The sequence below is a fragment of the Lepidochelys olivacea genome (assembly GCF_965140295.1).
Source record: "Lepidochelys olivacea isolate rLepOli2 genome assembly, chromosome: 2".
Classification (NCBI taxonomy): Eukaryota; Metazoa; Chordata; order Testudines; family Cheloniidae; genus Lepidochelys; species Lepidochelys olivacea.
The window spans coordinates 16,023,245-16,049,299 of record NC_140412.1 but is presented as its reverse complement, the minus strand read 5'-3'; the positions used below and the strand labels follow the sequence as shown (position 1 = coordinate 16,049,299).

At 41.2% G+C, this 26,055-nt stretch overlaps 1 protein-coding gene across 1 annotated transcript in view; it reads right to left on the bottom strand.

Moving 5' to 3' along the window:
- The window catches only part of NDRG1 (N-myc downstream regulated 1), a 65,471-nt gene that overhangs the window by 29,211 nt on the left and 10,205 nt on the right, over positions 1–26,055 (bottom strand). Inside the window, exons 2-3 of the mRNA XM_084618711.1 lie at positions 16,293–16,371; positions 13,318–13,353 (exon numbers count right to left, since the gene is read on the bottom strand). Of these exons, the coding sequence (XP_084474837.1) occupies positions 13,318–13,353; positions 16,293–16,355 (99 nt within the window). The 5' untranslated portion in view covers positions 16,356–16,371. The remainder of the gene's footprint in view (positions 1–13,317; positions 13,354–16,292; positions 16,372–26,055) is intronic.

Sequence of the window (26,055 nt, the reverse complement as noted above, 5' to 3'; positions counted from 1 at the left end):
CTTGATACAGACACCAAGTTCATGGTCATTTTTATCTTATGGGATAGATGGCAAGAGCACTGGATGGTGTTGATAGAAGTTTTAAAATTGGACTAAGAAAGACTGGGGGGGTGCCATACATTTTGCTGCTTCTGTAGGCCAAGCTTATTGCACATGCAAAGGGCCCATTGTATCCCTCCATTCTCCACCACAAGCTCCATATGCCATCCTCCCATTCCCCTCTATTTTAGAGACTCAATGCAACCCTCCTTCATGCCAAGGCCAGGATGTCCCCCCATACCAGAATTGATCATTCCCCACATTCTAGGGGTTGTGCCCCTCAGTCCCCCTCCATGCCAGAGGATCCGTCTCCCACCAGAGTCCCCCATTCTACCCCCACCAGGTGTTTTACATGCTTCTCCAATCCCACATGCCTGCCACCCTTCCCATCCCAGTCATTTTTTCTCCTTTCTTTGGTCTTTCAGGAAGAAAACGTTTCTCAAAATGTACTGAGAAAATGAGCAGACCTAAAGTGAACACTGTTAATGCTGGAATGCATTAATGGACACCATCAACTGGTTATTTGATCTACAAACAATTAAATGGGCAACTGAAGCGACTAGCTCAGCTAACAAGATGCTAGGGTCTAATGTGTTGTTGCCCTCCCCCATTTCTTCCTTTCAGTTTTCCAATTATCACCAAAACAACCAACATTCTGTCCTCTAATGCCTTGAACACTCCCTGAAGTTCTGGGATTGACTGGATATGGTGTTCAAAAGTTAGTGTTACATTATCCAAAGAGATAAAGGCTATGAAGTGACTATAAGGCCTTGCAAACTTTGCCAATAAATAACCACCATTAACAGCCTGTACAGAAGTCAGTTAAATAGACACATGCAGTGCTGTTGTAGCCATGCTACACTGTGGTGCTTGTCATGACTACAAACATAGCCCTCTACTTTAAAGAGTAAGTTTCACTATGGCAAAGTGCCCAGTGAACTTTACTGATTTTTACTGTAAGCATCCACACAAAAAAGTGTCACTCAGATATAGAGATGATGCAGTCATCCTAATATGTCTGTGGTCAGTACTAGATAAAACCACTCCATGAGTGTTATAACTAGTGGTAGCCCAAATCTTAACTCCATTAGAGGAAGACACTAAACAAATACAAATTAGTACAAATAAAAAAACAGACATCTCTCACTATGCCTACAAGTGTTAAATGACAAACACTTATACTGTACTAGCCTGAAGTTTAGACTGACAGCACTCTGAGGGAGGCCATTGTTAGGGGGCTACATTTCTCATTAAGCAGTTATCAGTAGCTTGCTCCTGGGGAAATTCTGCACCACTGTGAAATGCAGAATTTTGCATAAATTTAATGTTGTGTGTGCATAATTTCTCCCCCCTTCCCCCCAGAAATGGGCTGCAGTGCTGCTGGCTGCCACTAGATCCAGCTCACACATAGAAAACACTGCTGGTGGAGGGAGCTAGAGGGCTCCTGGCAGCTGCAGTTCCCAGCACACCCTGAGGGAAGGAGATGGCAATGCACAGGCAACTCTATGCAAGCCTGGGACCAAGTATCTGGCTGTTTCTCCCTCTGGAACCCTGGGCTCTGGTGGGGGGAGGGAGCAGGTGTCAGGGGGAAGGGAACGCTTGTACCTGGGCTGGGGGACCCTGCAACTGGGCTTGAGTGCTCTGGCTGGGAGGGCACCATGGCTGGGGGGGTGGGGGGGAGAAGAGTTGTGGGTGTTTGGACCCCTAGCTGGGCTCTGGGGGAGGGAAGAGACAAACTGGAACTGGGTTTTCATAGGGGTTTCTTTAACTCACTATTCCTGGGGGAATTGTGTATTTGTATTGTTACAGACATACTTACTGACTGGTATTTTGAAACTTATTACCAAAATATTTGAAACTGATGTGATTATGTAATGTTATTTTGACAAATAAAATTGGCAGAATTTTAAAAATAGCGTGCAGAATTTTGTTGCAGATTTTTTGCACAGAATTAATTTTTGGGTGCAGAATGCCCCCTGGGAGCAGTAGCTATAGGAGTTGTGGTTCAATCTTGTACTAAGAAGTCTAACATCTACATGATTTTTTTTTAAAAAAAATCAGTTTGAAGTTTTCAGCTGATCATACATACATGTGACCATTAGTACAAAATTCTCGACTTAAGTCTCCTTAGGTTTTAAATGCCAAAAGAGGTGGTGGTGGTGAATATAGGAGTTTGTGAAATATTTTATTCACGTTTGTTGTCTACATTATGATTGACAATGCTTATCTAGTGATATGTACCTACAATACTTATTCATGAGATGTGTCAAATGTTTTCAGTCCCATAGCATACTCCACCCTACCCACCAGTTAATAACTACAAGGGTGAAGGAATGCAAGCCAAAATAGGAAAAGAACAATTGTGACACTATACCTCAGGGGAACACCCTGCATCCTTATAAAATGATTGTGTGGTATCCAATGCAAAGTTTGTCATGTCCAGTGTCTTCGGAAGGCTTATAATGCCCTGAGCATTGTTGTTCTAGTAATGTTATAGGTTGCAATTTCATGTATATAGTTATGAAGCTGAAAATGTGTCCTCATGGTTTAAAATAAGCCCAGACAAAAACTCCAAGAGCAGAGGGGCAGTTCACACATCAGGGCATGTATGGGACATACCCAGCCCAGCCACACAGGAACAAAGGACACTAACCTAGGCAGCAACAAAGGATTGGTTGGACTCTTGAGTTGCCCCCCCCCCCCCATTCCTTGGTCAGTTTGGTACTACGATGAGGTAATGCTCACCTGACTCTGAAGGGGGGAGCAAAGCCAAGAGGGAAGAAAGGACATGATAAAAGGGAAGGGAAAGAAAGACATACATATTTGCCATGCTCTCTCTCTCACCTCCATCTACAGATACCACCAACTGACTGAAGTCCTAATCGAAAGGGGAGAGCCTGGCTGAAAGGCAGCCAGCCAGCGGTGAGAAGCATCTAAGTTTGTAAGAGCACTGGAAGTGCTAAGATCAGATTAAAATGCGTTTTGCTTTTATTTCATTTGACCAAATCTGACTTGTTATACTTGGACTTATAATCACTTAAAATCTATCTTTAGTTAATAAAACAGTGTTTATTCTACCTGAAGCAGTGAATATGGTTGGAAGTGTCAGACTCCTCTTGGGATAAGACGCCTAATGCAGATCAATTTCTTTGTTAAATTGATGAACTCACATAAGCTTGCAACATCCAGGGGTCATAACTGGACACTGCAAAAAAGAGAGGCTCCTAGGATTGTGGCTGGGACCAGGGGTATTGGCTAGTGTCATTTGGTTGCACAATCAAGCAGCGCCTGGCCAAAAGTGCTCACTCATGTAGCTGGGAGCAGCTTACATGCTAGAGGCTGTGTGTGAACAGCCCAGGAGTGAGGGTTCTCACAGCAGAGCAGGGTAAGGCTGGCTCCCAGAATCAAGGATTGGAGTGACCTAGCAGATTACTGGTCCAGATAATGTCAGGGGAACATCACAATATTTAGATAAGTTAAATACATTCAAGTTAGCAGGGCCTGATAAGTACCTTAGGATAAATTTTAAGGAACCAGCTGAAGCAATCTTCAAGAACACATGAGGATAAGTTTCAGAGTAGCAGCTGTTAGTCCTATGTTTGCTCTTCTCCATCTTTGTGAGAACCTCACTTATCCTCAAAGAAAAAAGGAGGACTTGTGGCACCTTAGAGACTAACAAAAGCTTATGCTCAAATAAATTTGCTAGTCTCTAAGGTGCCACAAGTCTTCTTTTTCTTTATGAGGATAAGTGAGGTTCTCACAAAGATGGAGAAGAGCAAACATAGGACTATCTTTTAAAAAGGGAACAAAGACGACCTGGGAAATTAAAGACCAGTCAGCCTAGCTTTGATACTCAAAGATGCTGGAACAACTTATTAAGCAAGCCATTTGTAAGCAGCTAGAAGGATATTAGAGTTAAGGAACAGACAACTAAGCATGCCAAACCAGCCTAATTTGCTTCTTTGACAGTGTTCCTGGCTTAGGGGATGGGGCAAAGCAGCAGACATATATTTTGATTTTAGTAAGGCTTGACAGTCCCACATAACATTCCCATATGTGAAGTAGGGAAGTGGGGTCTAGATGAAGTTATGAGGTAGGTGTACAACCAGTTGTACGACTACTCAAATAGCAGCTATCAGTGGCTCAGTGTCAGAGGACATATCTACTGGAGTTCCACAGGGGTCACTCCTGGTCTGGTACTATTCAATATTTTCATTAATGACTTGAATAATGGAATGGAGAGTATGATTATAAAATTTGCAAATGACACCACTAGAAGGGTTTGTGCAAGCATTTGCAGATGAATTAGAATTCAAAATTATCTTGACAAATTGGTCTGAAGTCAACAGGATACAATTCATTAAAGACAAGTGCTTCACTTAGGAAAGGGGGAAATCAAATGTACAACTACAAAATGGGGATAACTGGCTAAGCGGCAGTACTGTTAAAGGATCTGGGGCTATAATGGATCACAAATTGATTATGAGTCAGCAATGTGATGCAGTTGTGGAAAAGGGCTAGTATTCTGAGATCTACTAACAGAAGCGTGGTGTAAGACAGGTGGTAATTGTCCCACTCTGCTTAGCACTGGTGAGCCCTCAGCTGGAATAGTGTGTCCAATTCTGGGTGCCACCCTTTAAGATGTGGACAAACTGAAGAGAATCCAGAGAAGAGCAACAAAAATGATGAAAGGTTTAGAAAGCCTGATCTATGAGGAAAGGTTAAAAAACTCTTCATGTTTAGTCTTGGGGAAAAAAAGCAGCTGTAAGGGGACCTGATAGTCTTCAAATATGTTAAGGGCTGTTATCAAGAGGACTATGATTGAAGGTTCTCCATCTCTACTGAGTTAAAACCAGAAGTAAGGAGCTTAATCTGCAGTAAGGGTAGTTAAATTCTGGAATAGACTTTCAAGGGAATTTGTGGAATCCCCATCATGGGAGGTTTAAGACCAGGTTAGACAAACACCTGCAAGGATGGTCTAGGTTTACTTGGTCCTGCCTCAGCACAGGAGGCTGGATTTGATTACTTCAGTGTCCTGGCCAGCCCTACATTTCTATGCTTCTGTGAAAATCAGTACTAAAAGATAGTTGAAATAAAAACAAAGAAAGCTAAACTACACTTGAACATAATCTTTTGTAATGAGTGACTAGCCAAGCAATGAAATTCAGGTAAGAGCAATAGTGCTTAGTAGAACCTTAGTCCTAGCCACCTCCAGGCATGCTTTGACACCCCCCCCTCCTTTTAAAAAAAAAAAAAGAAAAGAGTTTTGCCTTAAGGCATACTTTCAGGGTAGCTTTGTTTCTCAAAATTAAAGGACTGCACAGAGGAATGAATATACATCTACATCCAAACAAACACCTTTACAGTACAAAGCCAGAATACCTAATACTTGTAAATAGGGTCAAACACACAAACAAAAACTCTCACCTTTAATCCAATTCACAACTCAGTAATATTAAATACACAGTACACCTTCAACATCTAATGCTGAAAGTAAATGCTAGAATTTGTAAATTCTACTCAAGTTTCTTTAGTCATTTATTCACATTTTTGGTTTATGCACCAAAAATGCAAGATGCACAAACACCAAGTGAGTTTAGATAACACTTTCTCTCACCTACGTTCAATGTCACTAATGTTCAGTCTCAAAAGTCTTTACACACCCCAGATCAATACTTACTGCATTATTTATTAGATAAGCAGTATCTTCCACATCCAGCACCATTTTTAGACACAGCAGTATGATATAAATTCAACAAGTCACTAGGCAGAAACAAGCAGCAGGTTTTAGTTTGACTCTGTAGAAAACCGGGTTATATAAACAAGCTGCTATTCTGCATAAGCTCACAGCTCCTGTGAAGCTCCATACAGAAAACCAAAACAAATTAATTTAGGAGGACGTCATTCTTAAATAGAATTTGAGTCAGGTTTGACCAGAAGAAATGCCTATTCAATACAGTTCAGACAACTACCAAAAAGGTGAAAATGTAACTCTCCACTGTACATAATGCAACACATACACACACACCCTACCTATTCTGAGGGGGGAACCCTCCACACACTTAATACACACAAGTCAAATAATTAATTCTGGATGCAACTCTTGTTATCTTCATACACACTGACAGAAGCAAAATTCCAAACTAAACTATTTCAGATACAAGAAAATTCAAAGCTTTTAATCTCAAAGTCTACCCCCGCCCCAAGGTAAAAGTAGATTCAGAACTTTTCAGAAAAATGTGTCTTTTGAAATTCTTACTAGAAGCTTCTTCAGACAATGACTTTAAAATAGCACTTTCTTCCAACAGGAATGATCAGACACATGCAGACACTTATTTTGCACTTATATGCCTTATTTTCTAAAGGCATGAACTACAGCATTTATGGATTTAGTACAAGCTCACATATCATACAATTATTTTTTATTCTAGCTAGAGAGGTAACTGGTATGGGATATGACTGCATGGTAGCTGTTGTAAACTCTCTCCAGTTTAGTGGTTGCCACTGGAAAGAACAAAACTCCCCTCTTTTATAGAAGAGTCTACATTAGACTTTAAATACTTTTTACCATTTCAGAAAGATCTTTAGACTTCAGCTACACAAAGGTATTAACATTTAACCTATGCAACCCACTGACCCTTCACTATTCCAATTTACCCAATCTAAAGTTTGTCTCAATTTCAACCCCCAGCATCAAACTATTTTTGGTTGAATCACATGTAAGACAGGGAGACAAAATTCAAATGGTTGATGTGAATAAGACTGCTCTTTTAAAGAGGAGGTGTAATTCTTCAGTCTTTATTAGGAGACCATGGTATAGATTTGTAACTGACTTAAGCTATTTTCCCCACAAGAGTTTAATTAAGAATTCCAGAAATTCTTATACCTGGCCAAATCAAATCAGTTTCCTTTATATAACGCTAACTACTTCACATCTCCACTGATCCTTAGCGATCCAGAGATCTGTCCATGCGATGTGTGGGATGAGTGTTTTAAAATGTAAAGCACCAAAAACAGATGGCAGCACATCCCAATCAATGTCAATGTTATATTAAGAGGCTCTTCACTGACCAGTTTGTATTAAAAACAGTCTTGGAAAAAAATCCAAGGTACACTAATCCGATAGAAGGATAAAGACAAATGTGCCATCTGGTCTTATATCTCTAGCTTTTAAAAGAGGCACATCCCTACTGAGTGTCCTATAAACAAAAAAAAACCACACCAGTTATGGTAATGTTCTATATAATGCAATTTGAGAGAAGACATCTTAGTCTGAAAAGAGTTTATCCATTTTAAAATAGACTTTTTGGTCATCAAATGACACTGTTGTGTAGTCATAAGGTTAGAGGAGTGAAGCAATTTGTACACTGCTAGCATGCAAAGAAGCCCATTTATTTCCTTTAAGGCTTTGTCTACACTGGCACTTCATTGGCAAAATTGTGTCATTTGGGGTGTTAAACAAAAAACTCACCACCCCTGAACAACAAAAAGTTTTTACCAAAGAAAGGCTCGAGTGTGAACAGCTCTTTGTCAGCAGGAGAGAGCTCTCTCCTGCTGACAAGCAGTAGCCACACCACGTGCCTTTTAGTGGTATGGCTGTAGGGGCACAGCTGTGCCACTAAAAGCCTTGTAGTGTAGCCATAGCCTTAGACTGTTGAGGAAGGGGGTTAAGTTGGATGTGTTTACAGTTTTTAAGTTATGGGATATATGCTCAGAGCATTGTGGACACTAAATAAAAAAAAAGTTAAGTAGGCATCTTGCTTGAAGCCAAATATTGTGTTTCAACTCAAACTAGTGCTACATCAACACGATTTGAAAGCTAAAAGCTTATCCTTAATCCCATAGTCTCTTCAAGTGCTTTTATTTAAAGTGTACCACTACTTCATTCCACACACACAGTCTCCCTCCTTCAAGAAATTCTAGGGAAGCAGCTTTTTTTTTAAATATATTAACCTAAACTTGTGCAAACAGTATTTCCCTTTAGGCTTGTTTTAAATCCACATTACTTATAACTTCTTGGATGACAAAGTGAAAATTTAAAATCCCAGTTACTAACTACTGTTTATGTTCTATTTAATTTCATTCTATTCCTCTATTGATTTTTAGATGTACAAAGCATTTTTACTTCTAATTTAGCATGCAGTGTCTGGTTCTCTAATTGCAGGGTAATGTTGGTCTAAAACGGTTCACGGATTTTTATTTTTTTTTTTTAAACAGTCACCACATTTTACCTATGTTTAGTTCTGTGTAAAAGCTTGGTCAGTTTATCCATTTAAATTTAGGCCCCATGTTTAATTTTCAGTTTAGTGGTCAAAAATCTCCCTGCTCCAGGAGGATGGAGTTGGGCACCTTAAACAGCGATTTCAGTGGCGCTCAGTACCACTGTCTTCCATAGCAATTGTAGTTACTCAGTGTCAGGCCATTTATAACACTCCGTATTACCAATGTCTCTAGATGAGATTTTGGTACCTTATTGCAGGAACTCTAGTTTAGTTCTGGCCAGTGATTGTTCACACCGTAATTAGCAAATGGGTTATGTTGAAACACTATCTCCCCTCAATCATCCATTTGGGAGAGCACAGCAATGGGGCTGATCACTGCAGCTATGACTATTTGCACCAGCTGGGAATGTGCCCCTATAGTATTGGAAAAAAAGAAGCTCTTCTTGTCCATTTTATGACATGGTTCTTTTTGTAAGAAAGACAAAGCAGTAGGGGGAGATGAACCGATGGTCACTTTACCAGTGAACAATGGCCAATAGCCATGGATTTTTAAAAAATGATTAAAACTCATCTCTGCCACCTACAACTATAGTGCAGCAGAAACAGTTGCCTTCAGTTATTTGGTAAATAAAAAGTTTTATGGCTGACAACCCACTTTTGAAGTGTGATCATAATTAGGAAAATTATGACCAATAATGTCTACCAACCCTTACCTGCTTAGGGTTATGTCTACACTATGAAATTAGGTTGATCTTCTAGAAGTTGATTTTTAGAAAATGATTTTACAGTTGGTTGCATATATCCACACTAAGCGCATTAAGTCGGTGGAGTGTGTCCTCACTACTGTGGCTAGCATTGATTTACAGAACGGTGCACTGTGGGTAGCTATCCCAGTCTCCACCACCCATTGGAATTCTGGGTTAAGCTCCCAATGGGGCAAAAATATTGTCGCAGGTGGTTTTTGGTCCATGTCATCAGTTGCCCCTCCCTCCATGAAAGGAACGTCAGACAATCGTTTTGTGCCTTTTCTCTGTGCAGATGCCATACCATGGTAAGCATGGAGCTACCCACAGTGCACTGCTCCGTTAGTCAGTGCTAGCCACGGTCGTGAGGATGCACTCCACTGACTTAATGCACTTAGTGTGGACATATGCAATCGACTGTCTAAAACTGAATTTTAAGAATTGACTTCTATAAATCAGCAATAACCCAAATTGGAGTTCTGCCTGCAGAGATTCTTCTCCCCATACAGCAATCTAGCTCCAGCGTGGACCGAAATGGAGACGCTGGATCTAGTTTGTGATTCTGGGACTGCATGGTTACTTGTGCTGCTGAGTTCGCCACGCTGACCAAACAGGAAATGAAATTCAAAAATTCCCGGGGCTTTTCTTGTGTACCTGGCTAGTGCATCGGAGTTGGAAGTGCTATCCAGAGCACTCACAATGGAGCACTCTGGGATAGCTCCTGGAAGCCAATCAATATGTACACACACTACCCCAAATTCAACCCAGCAAGGTTGATTTTAGCACTACTCCCCTCATTGCGGAGGAGTACAGATATTGATTTTAAGAGCCCTTTAGGTTGACGCAACGGGGTTGGTTGTGTGGACGCAGTCATTTTTAAAATCAACCTAATGCAGCTAAATTTGACCTAACCCTGTAGTTTAGGCCAGGCCTTACATTTATGATGCAAAACCAAAAATTTTATGCTCTATTCTGCATCAGTTTAGCATAAATTGGTGTTAAAACAGCTCACCTCTAGAATTTCTAGTGCTCATGAATTATGATGTTTAACAATTCCAAGGGATAACTCCAAAACCTAAGTAAAGTACCCACTAATACTGGCCAACATATCCAGACCACAGTTGCCAACTTTCACGTGGTAAATACACACCCCAACTTTCACAATAAGCCAAAAAAAAAAAAAATCAAGCTATCCCATTTCAAAACAAGACCAAAACAAGCCACTCCCTAAGAACCCCAACACTATGTGATTAGATCCTTCTGGTGTGCAGCCTGGGACTGTTGTGTTGGGCCCACTGTGCACCCCAACTCTCTCCCTCCCCCTGCTTGCCTGTGGCTGATTGGGGGGTGTGGGGAGGGGAGAAGAGTGTAGAAAGCAACAAGCTACAAGCCAAGAACTAGGCAATAAGCAACTCACAAGCTAACTAAGCCAAAAACAAGCCCAATTTCTGCATTCCCCCCCTCCCATGGGTTTGGCATGTCTGAGCCGCACAGGAGAAAATTTAGGAGTTAATTGTGTCACCAACTTTCCCTTGTTTTTATTATACTCTTTAGTGGAGAGCTTCCACAGAGTGGAGGTATCAGCCATATATATATATTTGTATTATATTATAATCTCTTCAGGACAGGGACTGTTTTGCTATAGGTTTGACAGTCAATTTCCCACTATCATAATCTGTCTATTTCTCTCCCAAATCTTACAGTTCAGGTGGGTATATAAAAACAGACTACTTCCTAATCTCAAAATTGCATTACCAGCTAAAAAATGTCTCCTGAAATTCAAATGTCATTGTAGAGGAGAACCACTGCTATAGACTGCAACCGGGGTTGGGGAACCCCTGGAGGACCACAAGCAGGTTTCAGGGGGGTCCACCAAACAGAACCAGTGTTAGACCTGCTGGGGCCCAGGGCAGAAAGCCTAAGCTCTACTGTGCAGGACTGAAGCCTGGGGCCCTGAGCCCTGCCACCCAGGGCTGAAGCAGAAGCCTGAGCAACTTGGCTCTACAGGGTTCCCTGAGGCACAGGGCCCCAGGCAATTGCCCCGCTTGCTACCCCTTAACACTGGCTCTGGCTTTTATATGCAGAAAACAGTTGTGGCACAGGTGGGCCATGGTGTTTTTACAGCATGTTGGGGGGTTTCAGAAAAAAAAGGTTGAAGTTTTCATTAACTGGAAGAAATAAAGTAACTAATTTACAAATGTTTTAGATAGCCCCATAAGATTTTGAACAACTTTTCTGAATCTAAAGGTAGGCATCCAAATCCATATTTAGGCATGAAATAAGCTGATTGCCGCCCCCCCCCGGTGATCTTAGCTCCCAGTAACATTTGACTTGTGGGTGCTCAGCACCTCTGGAAAAAAAAAAAAAAATCAAGCCACCTATTTAAATGCATAGTTTTAGGTACCTTAATTAGCAGCACATGTATGCTCTTCAGGGGTGAAAGTAATAAATTCTTAGTAGTGTGGGATTGGGGGTCAGTGTCCCCAGCCAGCCCATCTATGCTGTCTGGCCCCTGCTGCCTGCGGCTCCAGAGGCGCTTTTAAAGGACCCAGGGCTCTGGTTGCTGCTGTGGTAGCAGTGACAGTGGCCAAAAGCCCCAGGCCCTTTTAAATCACTGGCCCCAGGGCAGCTGCCCTTTTGCCTCCCTGGTCAGTGGGGAGGGGGGGGAAGCGATGTTAAAGTGTGGGCTGCGTACAGGCTGGTACTGGTACACTGTACCAGCCTGTACTGGTTCATTTTCACCTCTAGTGCTCTTCCTTATCACCAGTAGCAATTCAATATACTGGACTATTGTGTTTCAAGAAAAATATATAACTGCTACTAAAGATGGCAGCTAAGAGAAAGATCATAGAGCAGGAGTTTACACAAAGTTATTGTTGGCTAAACATTCAGGACAAAAAACCTGTTGGTCTGGATTAGTGGCTGTTAAATATCTGAATTTTTATTTTTGGTTTCATTCTTGCAGTTAAGACTGATTTATAAATCATGCAAATTTGAAATTAAAGTAGTCAGAATAGAGACAGGACACAAAAGGTCATTTCTAGTCATATTTAACCAAAATATTGCAATACTCCAGTTAGCAAACTTAATCTGGGATTCAGATTAATTTGGAACAATTGATCAATCTGGACCCAAACTGAAATCTTATCTTCCATGTGCTGCTTAAAAAAAGCCTGCTTTTGCAACAATTCTTTGATATATGTAGTTAACTAGATTTAGAGTAGAGTGCCAACATTCACAAAGATAGAAAAAGGATTTACTTGAATAGATGCTATAAAACAGATATTTACTGTAAATAATAAACTAAGGCTTGTTCCTGTGTTTAAGTGCTGTATTTTCATAGCAAAATTGCACAGCAGATACAGTACAAACTTGCAAAATCCAGTACATCTTTCCAGTATCAGCAGAAGTCTGATACTGTATTTAATGCCACTCATTTCATGGAGAAACTGCCTCCCTGCATCCTTTGGACAAGAATGATAAGTTAAGGTCCCACACCAAAAGGGTGGGGTTTTTACATTGTCTATGGGCTCTGGAAAATTCTGATGTATGAACAGAGGAACAGTCTTACAGTCCTTACTCAGGCAAAACATCCATTTGAGTCAAGTAAGAGATAAATGGAAAATGTGAACATTAAAATATTGTTTCAAAGTTACATGAACTGGCAAAGATGTAAACACAGGCAACATGGAAAGAATAAGCAACAGTGTTTCTGGACATTTGTTTAGATTAACCTGATCAACCATCTTTGACTAAAGAGGGTACTACTAAAAACAAGAGCCACCACAACTTCAAGTAAAGAGAGACTGAAAAATTTGGGAAGTCTACCAGGCCTTCAAAGACAAGTGTGGCTAATGGCGAAGACATCACTCTTTGAACTGGATGTGGACAATTCACAAGTTTAAAACTGCAGACAATGGACTTTTCTGGAAAAAACCTACAAGTGCAGACATTAACTGCTTTCCACTGCTCAACATGCTCCAAGAATCTCTTGGAAACTAGACACTATACAAGGCACACAAGACCTACCTGCCAATAAGAAAATATTTAGAACAATTGATTTCACCTTCATCCAGTCAGCTAGTCACATCCTCATTAGCAAAATAAAACTACTTGCAATGCTTTTTCCCCTCTTTAAGTGGATACTTCCTCAGAACCAGTTTCTGAAGACCTCTTCACAATGTTATGAAATAATTGATACTATTCAGCTTCATGCTTTGCAATTACATTGTTTTTGAATAAGTCACACTTTTGATCAGATTTTGCATAAATTGGTTTACCAAATGGAAGAGTGGAAAAAAGTGTTTACTTGCCTGAACATCAAAATCTTGAAGAAGGCGAGTGATTCCCTGTGAAGAGAGATTTGTAACATATTAATGCAGATATGCATTGCAGCTGCAAAATTAGTCCAAGTATATACACTTAGTGAAGCTCCCAAATTTACAAGAGACCAAATTCTATAGCCACTCCCTCCCCCACCAAAATACAGTAAGACTTCCATTACCTTCAATGGGAGTTTTACTCAGCAAGTGAGCAACTTAGCCCCAAGTATTTTACAGACACTAGTTATGCTTTGACAGATATACTTGCTTAATTTATAGCATGTATAGTGAAGTACAGAGAAGCTAATGATTAACCTAAAGTAATGAATTAAATCAATGAACAAGTCAGAACTGAATAGAATCCAAGAATTTTAACTCCCATTCCTTGTTCTAGCAGCTAGACAGCACTCTTTTAGGGCTCCCCTACACTGGAAAGTTACATTATATTAGAATCCGAGACCCCTTGGGACTGCACGCAGGTTTTTGTGGGGTCATCAAGCAGGGAGGCCTCAGAAAGGTTGAGAGCCTGTTTGAACATGCGCTAATGTTTCAGTTCATTCATGCAGCTGTTACTCATTTATGTGAATTTCCACTTAAGTCAATGAGACTACTTGTTTGTTCTGAGGGTTAAATCTCTCCTGCCTTACATAGGCAAGGATTGTGATGCTTAACCCTGGTATTTACCTTATGGTTAGCCATCAACACTAAACAAGCCATTAAAGGCTGCCCAACACGAAGTAGGCATACGGTACCACTCCTCTACCTGCAAGCCAAGAGACTTTATAACCTCCTCAAGACAATAAAGAGCTAAATGTATGCCACCTTAAATATTTCTATGTGCAATAAAGAATGTAGATATATTAGCTGCATATATTTTAAGAACAGAACTTAACTAGGAAGGAAAAAGTTTTGATATGGTGGCTGAGGACAATATGGATAAGAGCAGCAGGACCCTAGAACTCCATATTCATCAAGCTACGCTAGTGAAAGGAGAAATATACATGCAAAAAAACAGACCCCTCCCCCCGAGGCAATGAGGCCCTAGACGACTAAACCAGGATACTTTAGTGACTAACATTTTGGTCTTGACCAATGGCATCATGATAAAAAACTATCAATTAGAAACACAAGCAAGGCCTCAATGGAATGATTGCTTTATCAGAAGTCTGAGTCTGGATTACAAGAGGGCTACAGAACCAAGCTATTTATATTGGTAGCTAGGCACTCTCTCATTGTGCAGTAAGATATCATATAATGTAAAGTTTGTAACTCCAAAAAGCAGTGTTTCAGGATGAGACGTTTCTGGAACCTCCGAGAGCTGGTCCTGTTAAAAATAAATAAAAATCCTATCTTGTAGGAATGGGTTTGGTTAGGTTATAACCAGGAACAATGTTATACATAGGAACAGGTCATAGACAGCTCTGGAAACGTTAAGGGTAGAAAGCATAGCTATTTTGCTTATTCACCACAGGGTTGTGGTACTCTAGAACTGGAAAGCAGATAAATAATATGCATCCAGAGAGAGTGTGTGCTACTTAGACTGCTTGTGTGTTTAGAACTAAGGTAGCATCTTGGTCAGAACATGTATATATTCCTCTTTTACTCAAAAAGACCAATTTTCCATCTGCCCATGACAGAGATCCAGAGAGTTCTCCAGTGTACTGTTAGAGATGTTGACATCTTTTAGAAATAAAACATGTTTAAGAGGAGTCTTCAGTGATGACACGCTTAAGATCAGTGCTTCTCCTCTTACTTTAAATTCCAGGTGATATTCACATGAAAAGAGGATCTTTGTTTCTGAAGAGATTTCCTGTTCTTTTATTGCCAAGAATGTTTGCATGAAAACAATTTGGAATCTGGGTAAGAGGAACAGAGAACTATTTTAACACAACTGAAACAAAATGGTTTGTTAGTGGATTTCCAAAGTTTTGGAGTGTGTAATCTTAATGAAGGTGGGTGGATGAAAGTTACAAATCTAGGAATTAAGAGTTTAGCATGGGAAACAGTGCAGAAAGATGTCTAAGATTTACTGTTGCCAGGAATTACAGCCACGTTAACAAAACTAGGCAATAGCGAACTATTTGCTAAGAATGTATTCCCATTACAGCAACTTTCCACTCAGAAAAAGTGAAGGCAAAATTTGCCTAGAATTGCAGATTAACAGAACAATCTGGCCTACATATTGAGACATTGGTGCTACTTTATGAATCATTGGGATGAGATGTTCTAGGGATAGTGGTGCTTTCCATCCAAGTGTACAGGTGGTCTAGACTATTTATTAGAATGTGGAACCAGATCCACAGAAGCACACAGACCGTTAGTGCTATTCATGATTAGGATAGCCAATGAACGTGAATGCTGTGGACAAAAAAAAGTTTAAAAAAAACCAAACACTCCAGTACATGGGGGAAGACGACTAACATTAAAGTAGAAACAGTGGTATAAAGAGTTAAGTAAGGGTGTGTTTACAAAGTTTCTGTGCTGTTTTAAAGTGCTTCTATCAGTACAGCTTTTCTCTAAGTTTCAGTAAAAAAATATATAAAACTGCATCCAAATTAGATGATTACACCAGTGTAATTATCAGTTTCTAAACTGATAAGTGGCATAAAAATGATGCAGACCAGCCCTAAGCAGGAGGAATGGTTGAAAGGGGACCAAAACAGGACAACTTTCCTTGTGCTGTGTCATATTATGACCTGTATTAAGTTTTATTTACACAGATGAAGGAGGCAGGGGTGAGAGAAAAAAGGATTTGTGTACAAGTTTGTTTTTTAATTAGAGGACTAGATAACAAGGCCCAGTCCTACTTGGATTTTCAGACACAGCAAGATTAGCCCCCAGTGTTTCCACATACCTAGCATTTGTCTTTATGACCAGAGTAAGAATTTTACAATTTTTCATAAGAAAAAAATATGCAGTTCAAGCTAATTCCAGATTACAAAATGTAACTATTTAGTTAAAATTACCTCATCTTTCTCTACCAGAGGTTTCACCTCTGCGAGGTGAGCATCCTGGAGCTCCGTCGACATGGTTAGTAGCGGATATCTGCAAAGATCAAGAAAGCTTCAGCATATTTATGTTTTTATTTTACACCAAAGCATTTTAAACGCGAAGGAAAAAATAGAGACCACTTCCCAGAGTTTCAGGTTGAAGACTGAATCTGCTGGAAAGTATACATACACACACCTTCTCCCCTGTCCACCCCAGTTAGAATATGAAGGTTACAAAATCAATTAACACTGCACAGAAGTGAGGCAGGGATTCTATAGCAAAAGATATGCGTTCATGTCACTCAAGGGTGTATCAAAGTGTATGCACAAGGAGTCAGAATAAAGGTTACATAATCAAGGTTGTAGGGGTACTTACTTCAGATATGTCCTAATTGGAATATTTGATTTTTGTAACCCTACTATTTTTTCAAAGCAGGCTTTCCCCATGTAGTTTTCTATATTTATGGAAGTGGGGGGAACAAATTCAAGTACATGTATAAGCCATCCTGCTCATCAGTTTGAATCTTGGACAGATTCACAGCACAGACCTCTACCACTTCAGCTAACAGAATAACCAGTAGCAAATGTAAACTGATTTCCTCCATGTGGACAGCCACAAGAGGGATGTAACACACTGTTCTTTGCTTGACAGACAGTAGAAGAAAGGTGGAAATCCAGATACTTGCATTCTGTTCCTGGTTCTGGGAAGGGAATGTAATCTAAGTGCAGAAGTAGGAGACCTCATAGTGAAGGATATACATTTGGCACATTCAGTCTGAAAGTTAGTGTGGCTCAGTGGATAGGATTCTGGATTTATTCTATTGGATACCTTGGCTCTGCCAGAGATGATCTTGTGCTCAATAACATGGACAGAGAAGTGCACAGCAATATTAACATGACAGTGGTAGAGGTGCAGTCTGAACTCAAGTCATCTGGTTCCCAGACTAGTACATCTAAGATGGTATGTTTTTTGACATTGGAAAATAGGCTGGTGCAGGCAGTTTAAAGCTTGAGCCTAAACAGTGGTGACAGGGTTTCCAGAAAACTAAGAAACAAGTGTTGAACAAGTTTGGCTGTGCAAAGGCAGTCAATTTCCAGGATTTAGGAATCTGGATTATAATTCATCCAAATTGGATGACTTTTCATAGGGGACAGTAATATTCCCAAAACCATCCCTCTGTCAAATTTCAGTTCCAAATTTACTGCTCCAAATTCCCAAATTTACTGCTCCAAATTCCCAATCAATGATCATTTGTATTGTAGTAGCACCAGGAGACAGGGTAGGGGCAGACTAAGTAGCATCCCACTAAGGGGTTTTCAATCCAAGTATGATCAAGTGCCAGCAGAGGCACCCTGATCAGACATTTTTGCAGCATGACGACCGCAGGCCCAGCTGGAGGCAGTTAACCATTTTCTATTCAGGGATTATGGTTAAGGCTGTGGGTTTGTCATGAAGTCAGATTCTGTGCTTTATGACCTCTGACTTCTACAGCAGTTGGGGTGCCTGGATCAGGGGCAGCTCAGGCAACCCCTGAGCCAGTTGCACTGGATCACTGCACCCCCACCTGCCCAGCAGGAGCAGAGTTTGGTTGTGAGGGGGGTGCTTACCTGGGGGCTCCCTGGAAGTGGGCATCCCCCTTGCTCAGCTCCTAGGTGGAGGTGTGACCAAGCAGCTCTATGCACTGCCTCTGCCACAGCAATGGCTTTGCAGCTCCCATTGGCCAGGAACCATGGCCAATGGGAGCTGTGGGGGCCACATCTCTGCCTAGGAGCTCAGCAAGGGGGATGTTGCTGCTTCTGGGGAGCCCCCCAGGTAAATGCTACCAGAGCCCACCTCACCTTGTCCTATACCCCAAACCCCTGTCCCTCCCCACACCCAAACTGCTGCAAGGGGGTGTGGGGGGGGGGAACCAGGTAGGGAGCCTGCTGCACCTCCCCCCAACCACACGTTTTAGTCATGGGTATATAGTATAAGTCATGGGCCATCAATTTTTGTTCACTGCCCATGACTTATACTAAAAATACCTGTGACTAAAATGTAGCCTTAATTATGAGCACCTGGGTGGTAATTACTGGGGTTAAGGATATAATTGGGAGGATATAATTAGAAGAAACAGAAAGCAAAAGTGCAATTGCACTAAGGAGGAAGGCTGCATGGAAAGCTCCTGCTACAAAGTGTGTTATGTTCTGGATGTAAAAGTGCAGAGGAATAAAAGATACACATGATGAAAGTGAAACAGCCTGGGCATGTTTATGACAGTGAGTTGAAACCAAGTACTAAAGCTATTCAAAGTGGTCAGGAGACCAAAAAAATTACTAGCATGACTAATTTCCATCCAATCTTGTTCTCTGAAATGGATTTACCATTTTTGCTTAATGTTTCCAGAAAAGTTTCAGAGGTAGAGACTAGGAATAAAAAAATCCATCTAAAAAAAGTCAGAAGTGTCAGCTGCCTTCATTTGCAGTTGCTTGTAAGGGAAAAATATTAGGCAACTGTGAGAATAGAAATCTATACAATCAATACATAGTAAGCTACTGTTCACACTAAATGCACTATTAAAAGCTAGAGATGAAAAAGCTGCAGCTTTTTCATTAAGATATTTCTCAATGGTCTAATAGCACCAAAGAAAACCACACCTTGCTAAAAAACTTATTTCACAGTATCCCTTTCACTGAATTCTACAATATGGGACTGAAGAATGTAAAAAACAAAAGTGTCACGCTTTGCTACTAATCCATTAGTTTCAATTCATGTTCATAAAAGTAATGCAAGCATGTCTTCATGAGGGATTGTGAAAGGTCAGACTACATTTTTCCCCAGCATTATTAGGTGGGAACCACACCACAACTTTTATTTGTGGTGGAAATACTCATAAGTTTTTTTGCATGGAATGGTTTAGGTCTCCAGGAGGTTAGACCACAAAAAAGGATTTAAAAAGCCATGCCAGAAAGAATATCTTAGGTATCTTATGGCATCAAAATTGTTTTTGCAATAGTTCAAAGTTGTTACATTATTTTTGTAAAAAACTAAAGCTAGGAAGTGCTGACCAACATGCTTCTCCGCTACTTCTGTGAAGATCTGAAAAGAAAAAGCTGTGTGTGTAACCAGATGTATTTGATCTCTGGAAATCTACTGGATCTTCAAATCATACTTTGCATCAGATCAGGTATTTCTGATTTAGTAGGTTTTCCTTTTATCAATTAAGAGCACTTGAAAGATTCTCAACAAAAGCTAATATTCCTAATATAATTGGCATAATATTGTTCCACTGGTTTAAAGACTGAAGCACAAACAGTATCTGACTTCACTGAGCCAATTTATTGTCTGAAGAGGAAGTGGCTTGGGTGAAGTGGTTTTGCACATGTTCACTGCAAGTTTCATTATGTTTAAATAGGTGCTTTGTGTTGCCTTCTAATACTACACTGTAGCTTGTAGCTGATTTAACAAAATAGATTTCCTGGATCAAAATAGTTTGCTCTTGCACAAGTGCTCAATACACAAAGTTCATCTATATTTGCAAGCATTTGTGTAAAGTTGCCAGCACTGGGGGGGGGGAAAACAAAACCAAGGTTCTCATTTCACTTCACTAGTTCAGCTTTTGGGTCTATATTAATTGAACATCCTTGCAACATTCAGCAATAGGCTCCCACAAACTTGAACCTGGTTATTAGATGCAATTCCAGCCAAGTTAAAGGATTAAAAATTTCAAAAGGCTCACACATTATTACGAGGAGAATTAAAGGCTTCATGCACCTTAATTATTGGAACAGAATCTTCTCAAAACTGATCATACATCAGTGATTGCCAACCTGCAGGAGCAGAATCAGATTAGTTTATGGCAAGACAAGGGGAACAGGAAAGGAAACCTGTTCATCCATTACAATGGGGGTTCCAACAGAAAAGGTGGGGAATCTCATGTTTTTAGGCCCCATCATGAGGTCATCAGCAGCAATCCCTAGATTCGAGGATGCTCTCTACCACAGATTTACATATGGGTCCTGAGAGGACTCAGGAGTCACATCCTGGAATATCAGATCCACCTACAACAAGTGCAGACATTTCCTGGCATGTCAGCTGCCTGCTGGGAGAAATCCTTGTTCCTTCCTTCTCTTTTCAGCTTCAAGGACAAGATACTTCTGCTCAAAGCAGGCCACTGCCTGATGGAGGATGTGGCATCACTGAAGTCAGCTGGTAGTTTACTTCTCCCAGCTTGTGATGTCCACATCAGTTTTCTTGAGATATGCTTAGTTTGCCTTTGTAGCATTTCCTCTGGCCACCATGGGATCCCTGACCATAGGTGATCTGAGAGTAGGTTTGGTATGGGAGGTGAGAGTCTGGCATTGGCATACAATATCCAGCCCAGCAGAGTTGATGCATGAGGATCATTGCTTCAATGTCATAAAAAAAATCCAAACCAAGCAGAAGTTTAACAGGAAAAAATGACACTTTCACTAGGTTTTCTGGGGCAAAACCATTCATGACTACTTTCAATTACACTGGTATCTGAATAAATACTTGAGAACAAACAGCCAGTGTTAACTCTTGTGATTTAGCGTTAGAGCCTCAGAGTCAAGTGATAATTGAAAAAGGATTCTCAAGTAAAGAGTTACTAGTCTTGAGATTCAAGTTTTAACTGAAAGTGTGGCCCAAATGTACCTTAAAAAGCTAAAACCAAAGAAACAAGAACTACATATTATCTTTTAAAATCACTACTTAAGTCAATCAGGATTTTCTGGGGCCTGCCTAATGGTTACTGAACATTTGGGGTTGGCAATACAGTAGAACCTCAGAGTTACAAACTGACCAATCAGCCACACCCCTCATTTGGAGCTGGCAGCAGCAGAGAGAAAAAACCAAATACTGTTTTCTACCAAACTACCAAAAAAATAAAGGGAAAGCAGCATTTTTCTTCTGCAGAGTAAAGTTTCAAAGCTGTATTAAGTCAATGTCTCATTGTAAAAACTTTTGAACAACCAACATTTTGTTCAGAGTTACAAACAACCTCCATTCCCAGGATGTTTGTAATGGAGGTTCTACTGTACTATGATTCCATAAGAGTAAACTCATTTATTCACAAAAAATTGTGAACCACTGTTATTCTGCCAACATTATTAGAGAAACCTTTCAGTATATTTTCATTTATTGCAAATTTGATAACTAAATGGAAGTCACCCTTTGGCAACTACTCCAGAAGCATTTCATGCACTATTCCAGTGATTTTCAAACTGTAGGTTGGGACCGCAAAGTGGGTCATGACCCTGCTTTAATGGGGTTGCCAGGACCAGCATTAGACTTGCTGGGACCTGGAATTGATGCTGAAGTTGGGCCCTTCTCCTCCGCATGGAGAGATAGTAATTTTGTTGTCAGAAGAGGGTTGTGGTACAATTAAGTTTGATAATCCTATGCAATAGTGCAAGGGTTTTCATTTAAAAAAATAAGACCAGTTCAAGTATTCAATGGGTCCTTTAAATAAGATATAAATGGTAGCAAAATCTTGTTTTCAAAGCCAAAATATTTTAATGTAGATTTATACAATGTGGTAGTCAATTTGGAAAACCAACATCTTAGCTGACAATCTGCAAGTCCTGTGCCAAATAACATGTATACAGCATAAGCTGCCACAATGAGACTACTGTTTGTAATTGAGCCAGAAGCTGATCTTTAACTGGGTTTCTGCAAACCAATTCAACTCTGCAAGGATACTAAGCCACAGTATACTTCTATGAAATCATGCCTTCCAGAAATATCATCTCTTTGCACGTAGGAGGCTAATCTGCCTAGACTCTTCGCCAGTCCAGTATTGTTTAATCCAGGGGTGGGCAAATGTTTTGGTCCAAGGGCCACATCTGGGTATGGAAATTGTATGGGGGGGCCACGAATGCTCATGAAATTGGGGGTTAGGGTGTGGGAGAGGGTGAGGGCTCTGGGGATGAGGGTGGAGGAGGGGGATCTGGGCTGGGACTGCAGGGCAGGAGGGGGATCTGGGTTGAAGCAGGAGATTGTGGGGCAGGAAGGGGTCAGGAATACAGGCTCCAGGCAGTGCTTACCTCAAGTGGCTCCTGGAAGTAGCAGCATGTCCTCCCTCCCAGCTCCTATGTGGAGGCATAGCCAGGCAGCTCTGGGTGCTGCCCCATCTGCAAGCGCTGCCCCCTGCAGCTCCCAGCCAATGGGAATTGTGGGGGTTGTGCCTGGGGCAGGGGCAGCATGCTGAGCCCCCTGGTTGCCCCTACATCTAGGAGCCAGAGGGAGGACATGCCACTGCTTCTGGGAGCCATGCAGAGCACAGAAAACCCCAACCCTGTTCTCTGGCTGGAGCTCAAGGGCCGGATTAAAAACATCTGAAGAGTTGGATGTGCCCCTGCGGGCTGTAGTTTGCCCACCCCTGATTTAACCTCTGAACTGTATGATTTTCACTAGAATCTGTTATCCATGGTACTGTTCCACTGTAACCACTTCAGGGCAGAGACTAGATGCTATGCCTTTAAACTGGAAGCTCCTCTAGAACAGGATTCACTTTTAGCCCCATGCCCTATATTTTGACAGCAGTACATAGAATATATGGTTAAAACCTGTAAAGCTGGCAGTAAACCACTACAGACTTCATTACAGGAGAAACACCCTACTTCTACTACATAAACATTAAGGGGTCTCAAACTCAATATTTATAAATTTAAATTACATAAACCCTCTGCTAAGTGAGAACTAAAGATATTCCTCTAAAGTATTGGTCCCTCCCCATTTAAAGATTGCAACTTCATTCATTACACACAAAATATCATTAAGTGGGCTTCCCAATATTCTTTATTGTGTACCTACAGATGTGCTAGGCATCTCACAGCATAGAAAAGCCAGCCTCTGTCCAAATAGAATGCAAACAGACAAGCAGCAGAAGCAAGCTATTGTCCCTGCAGCTCATTAGTGCCATAGCATGTTCCTCTCCCCATTCATTTTTTGGATCTGACTGTGGCTGATATTTCCAAGCTATATCTACTTGGGGGGGGACGGGGACGGGACAGATAATCTATCAAGGAACAACCCTCATGAGACAGTATGCCAAATCCAAATACATAGAATCACAGGAGCTAGAGGGGGAAGAGACCTATTTGGTTATCTAGTTCATGCCCCTGCCAGTACAGAATTGCTCCATAGATGCCATACCAAAGTCTACACTGAAGGAACATTAACATTGCAAAGTAAAGCACTCAAGTTACAAAATGCCAGAATTAAGGTTGGCTCTGCACCCTTAGTTTGCCCCCCCACCTTCTTATAGGCACAGAGGGTAGTGCCTCAAGTTCCCTCTAAGCTGTGTGGCCATACAGCAGGCTATCAAGGGCTGCTGCAGCCAGGGGAGAGGGCTGGGAGGAGTTCCCTCTCCCTGCCCCAGCCCCAGGGCAGCCTGTACCCTGAACCCCTCAACCCTGGTCCCATCCTGGAGCCTGCACCCCCAGCCAGAGCCCACACCTCAACACTCTGCCCCAGCCCTATGTCCCCTCCCACCCCTCTGCCTCACCCCCACCACACATCTCCTCCATATTGGGTCACATAACAAAATTTGTTCTGCACATGGAGGTAAAAAAATTAGAGGGTACATTGGTAGTACCACATATTAAGGTTGCCTGACACTTCCTGTTACAAGACTGATTTTAGTTGCTTATAACTTTGCCAAGTTAACCATTTGGATTGAAGTTCCCATGCTGGATATCTCCCTCAGGCAGATTTTTTTGGGGAAAACATGTTATAACGTATTTTGCCCACATTAAATTCTGATGATCTTTCCTTTAGAGAGCTCTAGCACCCTGGTGTTCTGGACTAGAAACTTTAAATTTGGCAGATGGTGCTTGCATGTCAGGGATGTGCCTTCTGTTGCCCATGGGGGGGGGAGGGGAAGAAGAGAAGAGGGGGAAAGGTGGGAGGACACAAATTTGGCCAAGTTATAAATCTTTGAAGAATTGTTGTTTGCACATGCTCAGTAGAAACTTAGATTTTACTTGCTAAAAATCACTGAAAATTCAGTCCTCACTGAGCATGCTCAAGCTGCTCTCAGCTCTTAGTACCAAATGAACTGCATATGTGCTCCACAAAACAACTGAGGATGCTTCAGCCCAGGACTATAGAGGTGAGCTGGATTTTCCCTGTGATCTATGATCCCAGCCCAAGATAGAGACACAAAAGGAGCACAGAGCCCTACTCCTGTTCTTTCAGCCATTTCAGTAGCAGCCAAGCAGTGTGAAGGAGAAAGCCATGTGGTCCAAATGCAACGGGGAAGAGAGCCAGACTGCAGGAGGGAAAAGGAATAGATTGGGACAAGGAGTCTGGTAAAACTGGGACCTGATAGGGAGAAGAGAAACTGGTATAATCTCGGAAATCACAGATTGGACAAGAAAATGGGTGGAGGGGAAATACTGAGTTTTACCCATATTAATTTTTTTAAACATGCTTTGACTAGCTAAGCATATCAGGAGTTCCAGGTAGGACCCTGGAATTCAGCATGGGAGAACTTGTTCTCTCTCTCCCACCCATGATAACTCTACCCTAAACTCAGCATAGTTAGTTCCTGAAAATTTCCATTTGCACATATTCAATAGAAGTTGTTCTACATTTGCTCCTTAACTTTCTGAACCTTCCTACTGCTTGCTTTCCTGTCTACCCTCCACTTCAAATTACCCTGAGGCAGTGGCTCTCAAACTTTTACTGGTGACTCACATAGGAAGTCTGAGTGCGACCCCCCCTTAGAGATTAAAAAACACCATTATAAATGCTGGAGGCAGAGTGGGGTTTGGGATGGAGGTTGACAACTCATGACCCCGAGTGGTCCCAACCCCAGTTTGAGAACCCCTGGGCTAAGGGAAGGTGCATTGATGTGGAAGTGGCAACTTGCCTTTTCCACAGATGGGTGTTAATTTTGGGTATAACCATTTATTATAAAGCAGACCCCCCCCCCCCGCATCTACCCTAGCAAGCAGCCAAATATCAATCTGAAGTTGCACATGGACGCTACTGGCAAAATTGGAATCAATAAGCAGATTCACACACCTTGCCATGTGCCAAGTCACCACACTTGACTTTGCTTTCAGTGAAATTTGACTATCCAACCAAAGAGTTGGGAGCATTATTAACAACAAACAGTACCCCAGACTCCTACTTCTGTCCACCTGTTCTGCCAATAGAGCACACTTAGAGCCAGGGTGAAAACTCAGGAATCATAATTCTAAAGCATTTCATTGCTGTCTGGCAGTTGTGCAATCCACTGGCAAAATAACACATCCCTCTCTAGTGGCTACTCCACAGAGAATCAGTTATTACTTTTTTAGCTCACATATGAGAAGTCTGCTCTGTTTGTAATAAGTAGTGTTTATCCACAAAATTACTAAAATGTACCATCTAGAGAAACAGGAATTAAGAGGAAGTTTAAGAACATTTAACCTAATACCAATCAGGAACATGACCCCCACTACTTAATGCAGGGTAAGAATCATATGTGGATAAGGTATCAGAGTAAAACAAAATACTAAGTAAATTACACTAATAAGAATTAAGAAAAAAGGTCAGTTCAATCAATCTTTTCTGTTTGAATCACTTTTGGAAGCTACCCACAACAGAAGCCTCTAAGAGAGTCTGAGGCATGACCAGAAAGGGTTAAGCATCCTGCAGGAGGATGTATGACTCCAATTCAATCCTTAAAGACATATGGGGATAGAATGTTCATGTTTATTTACTACTACATATATATGTAATGCA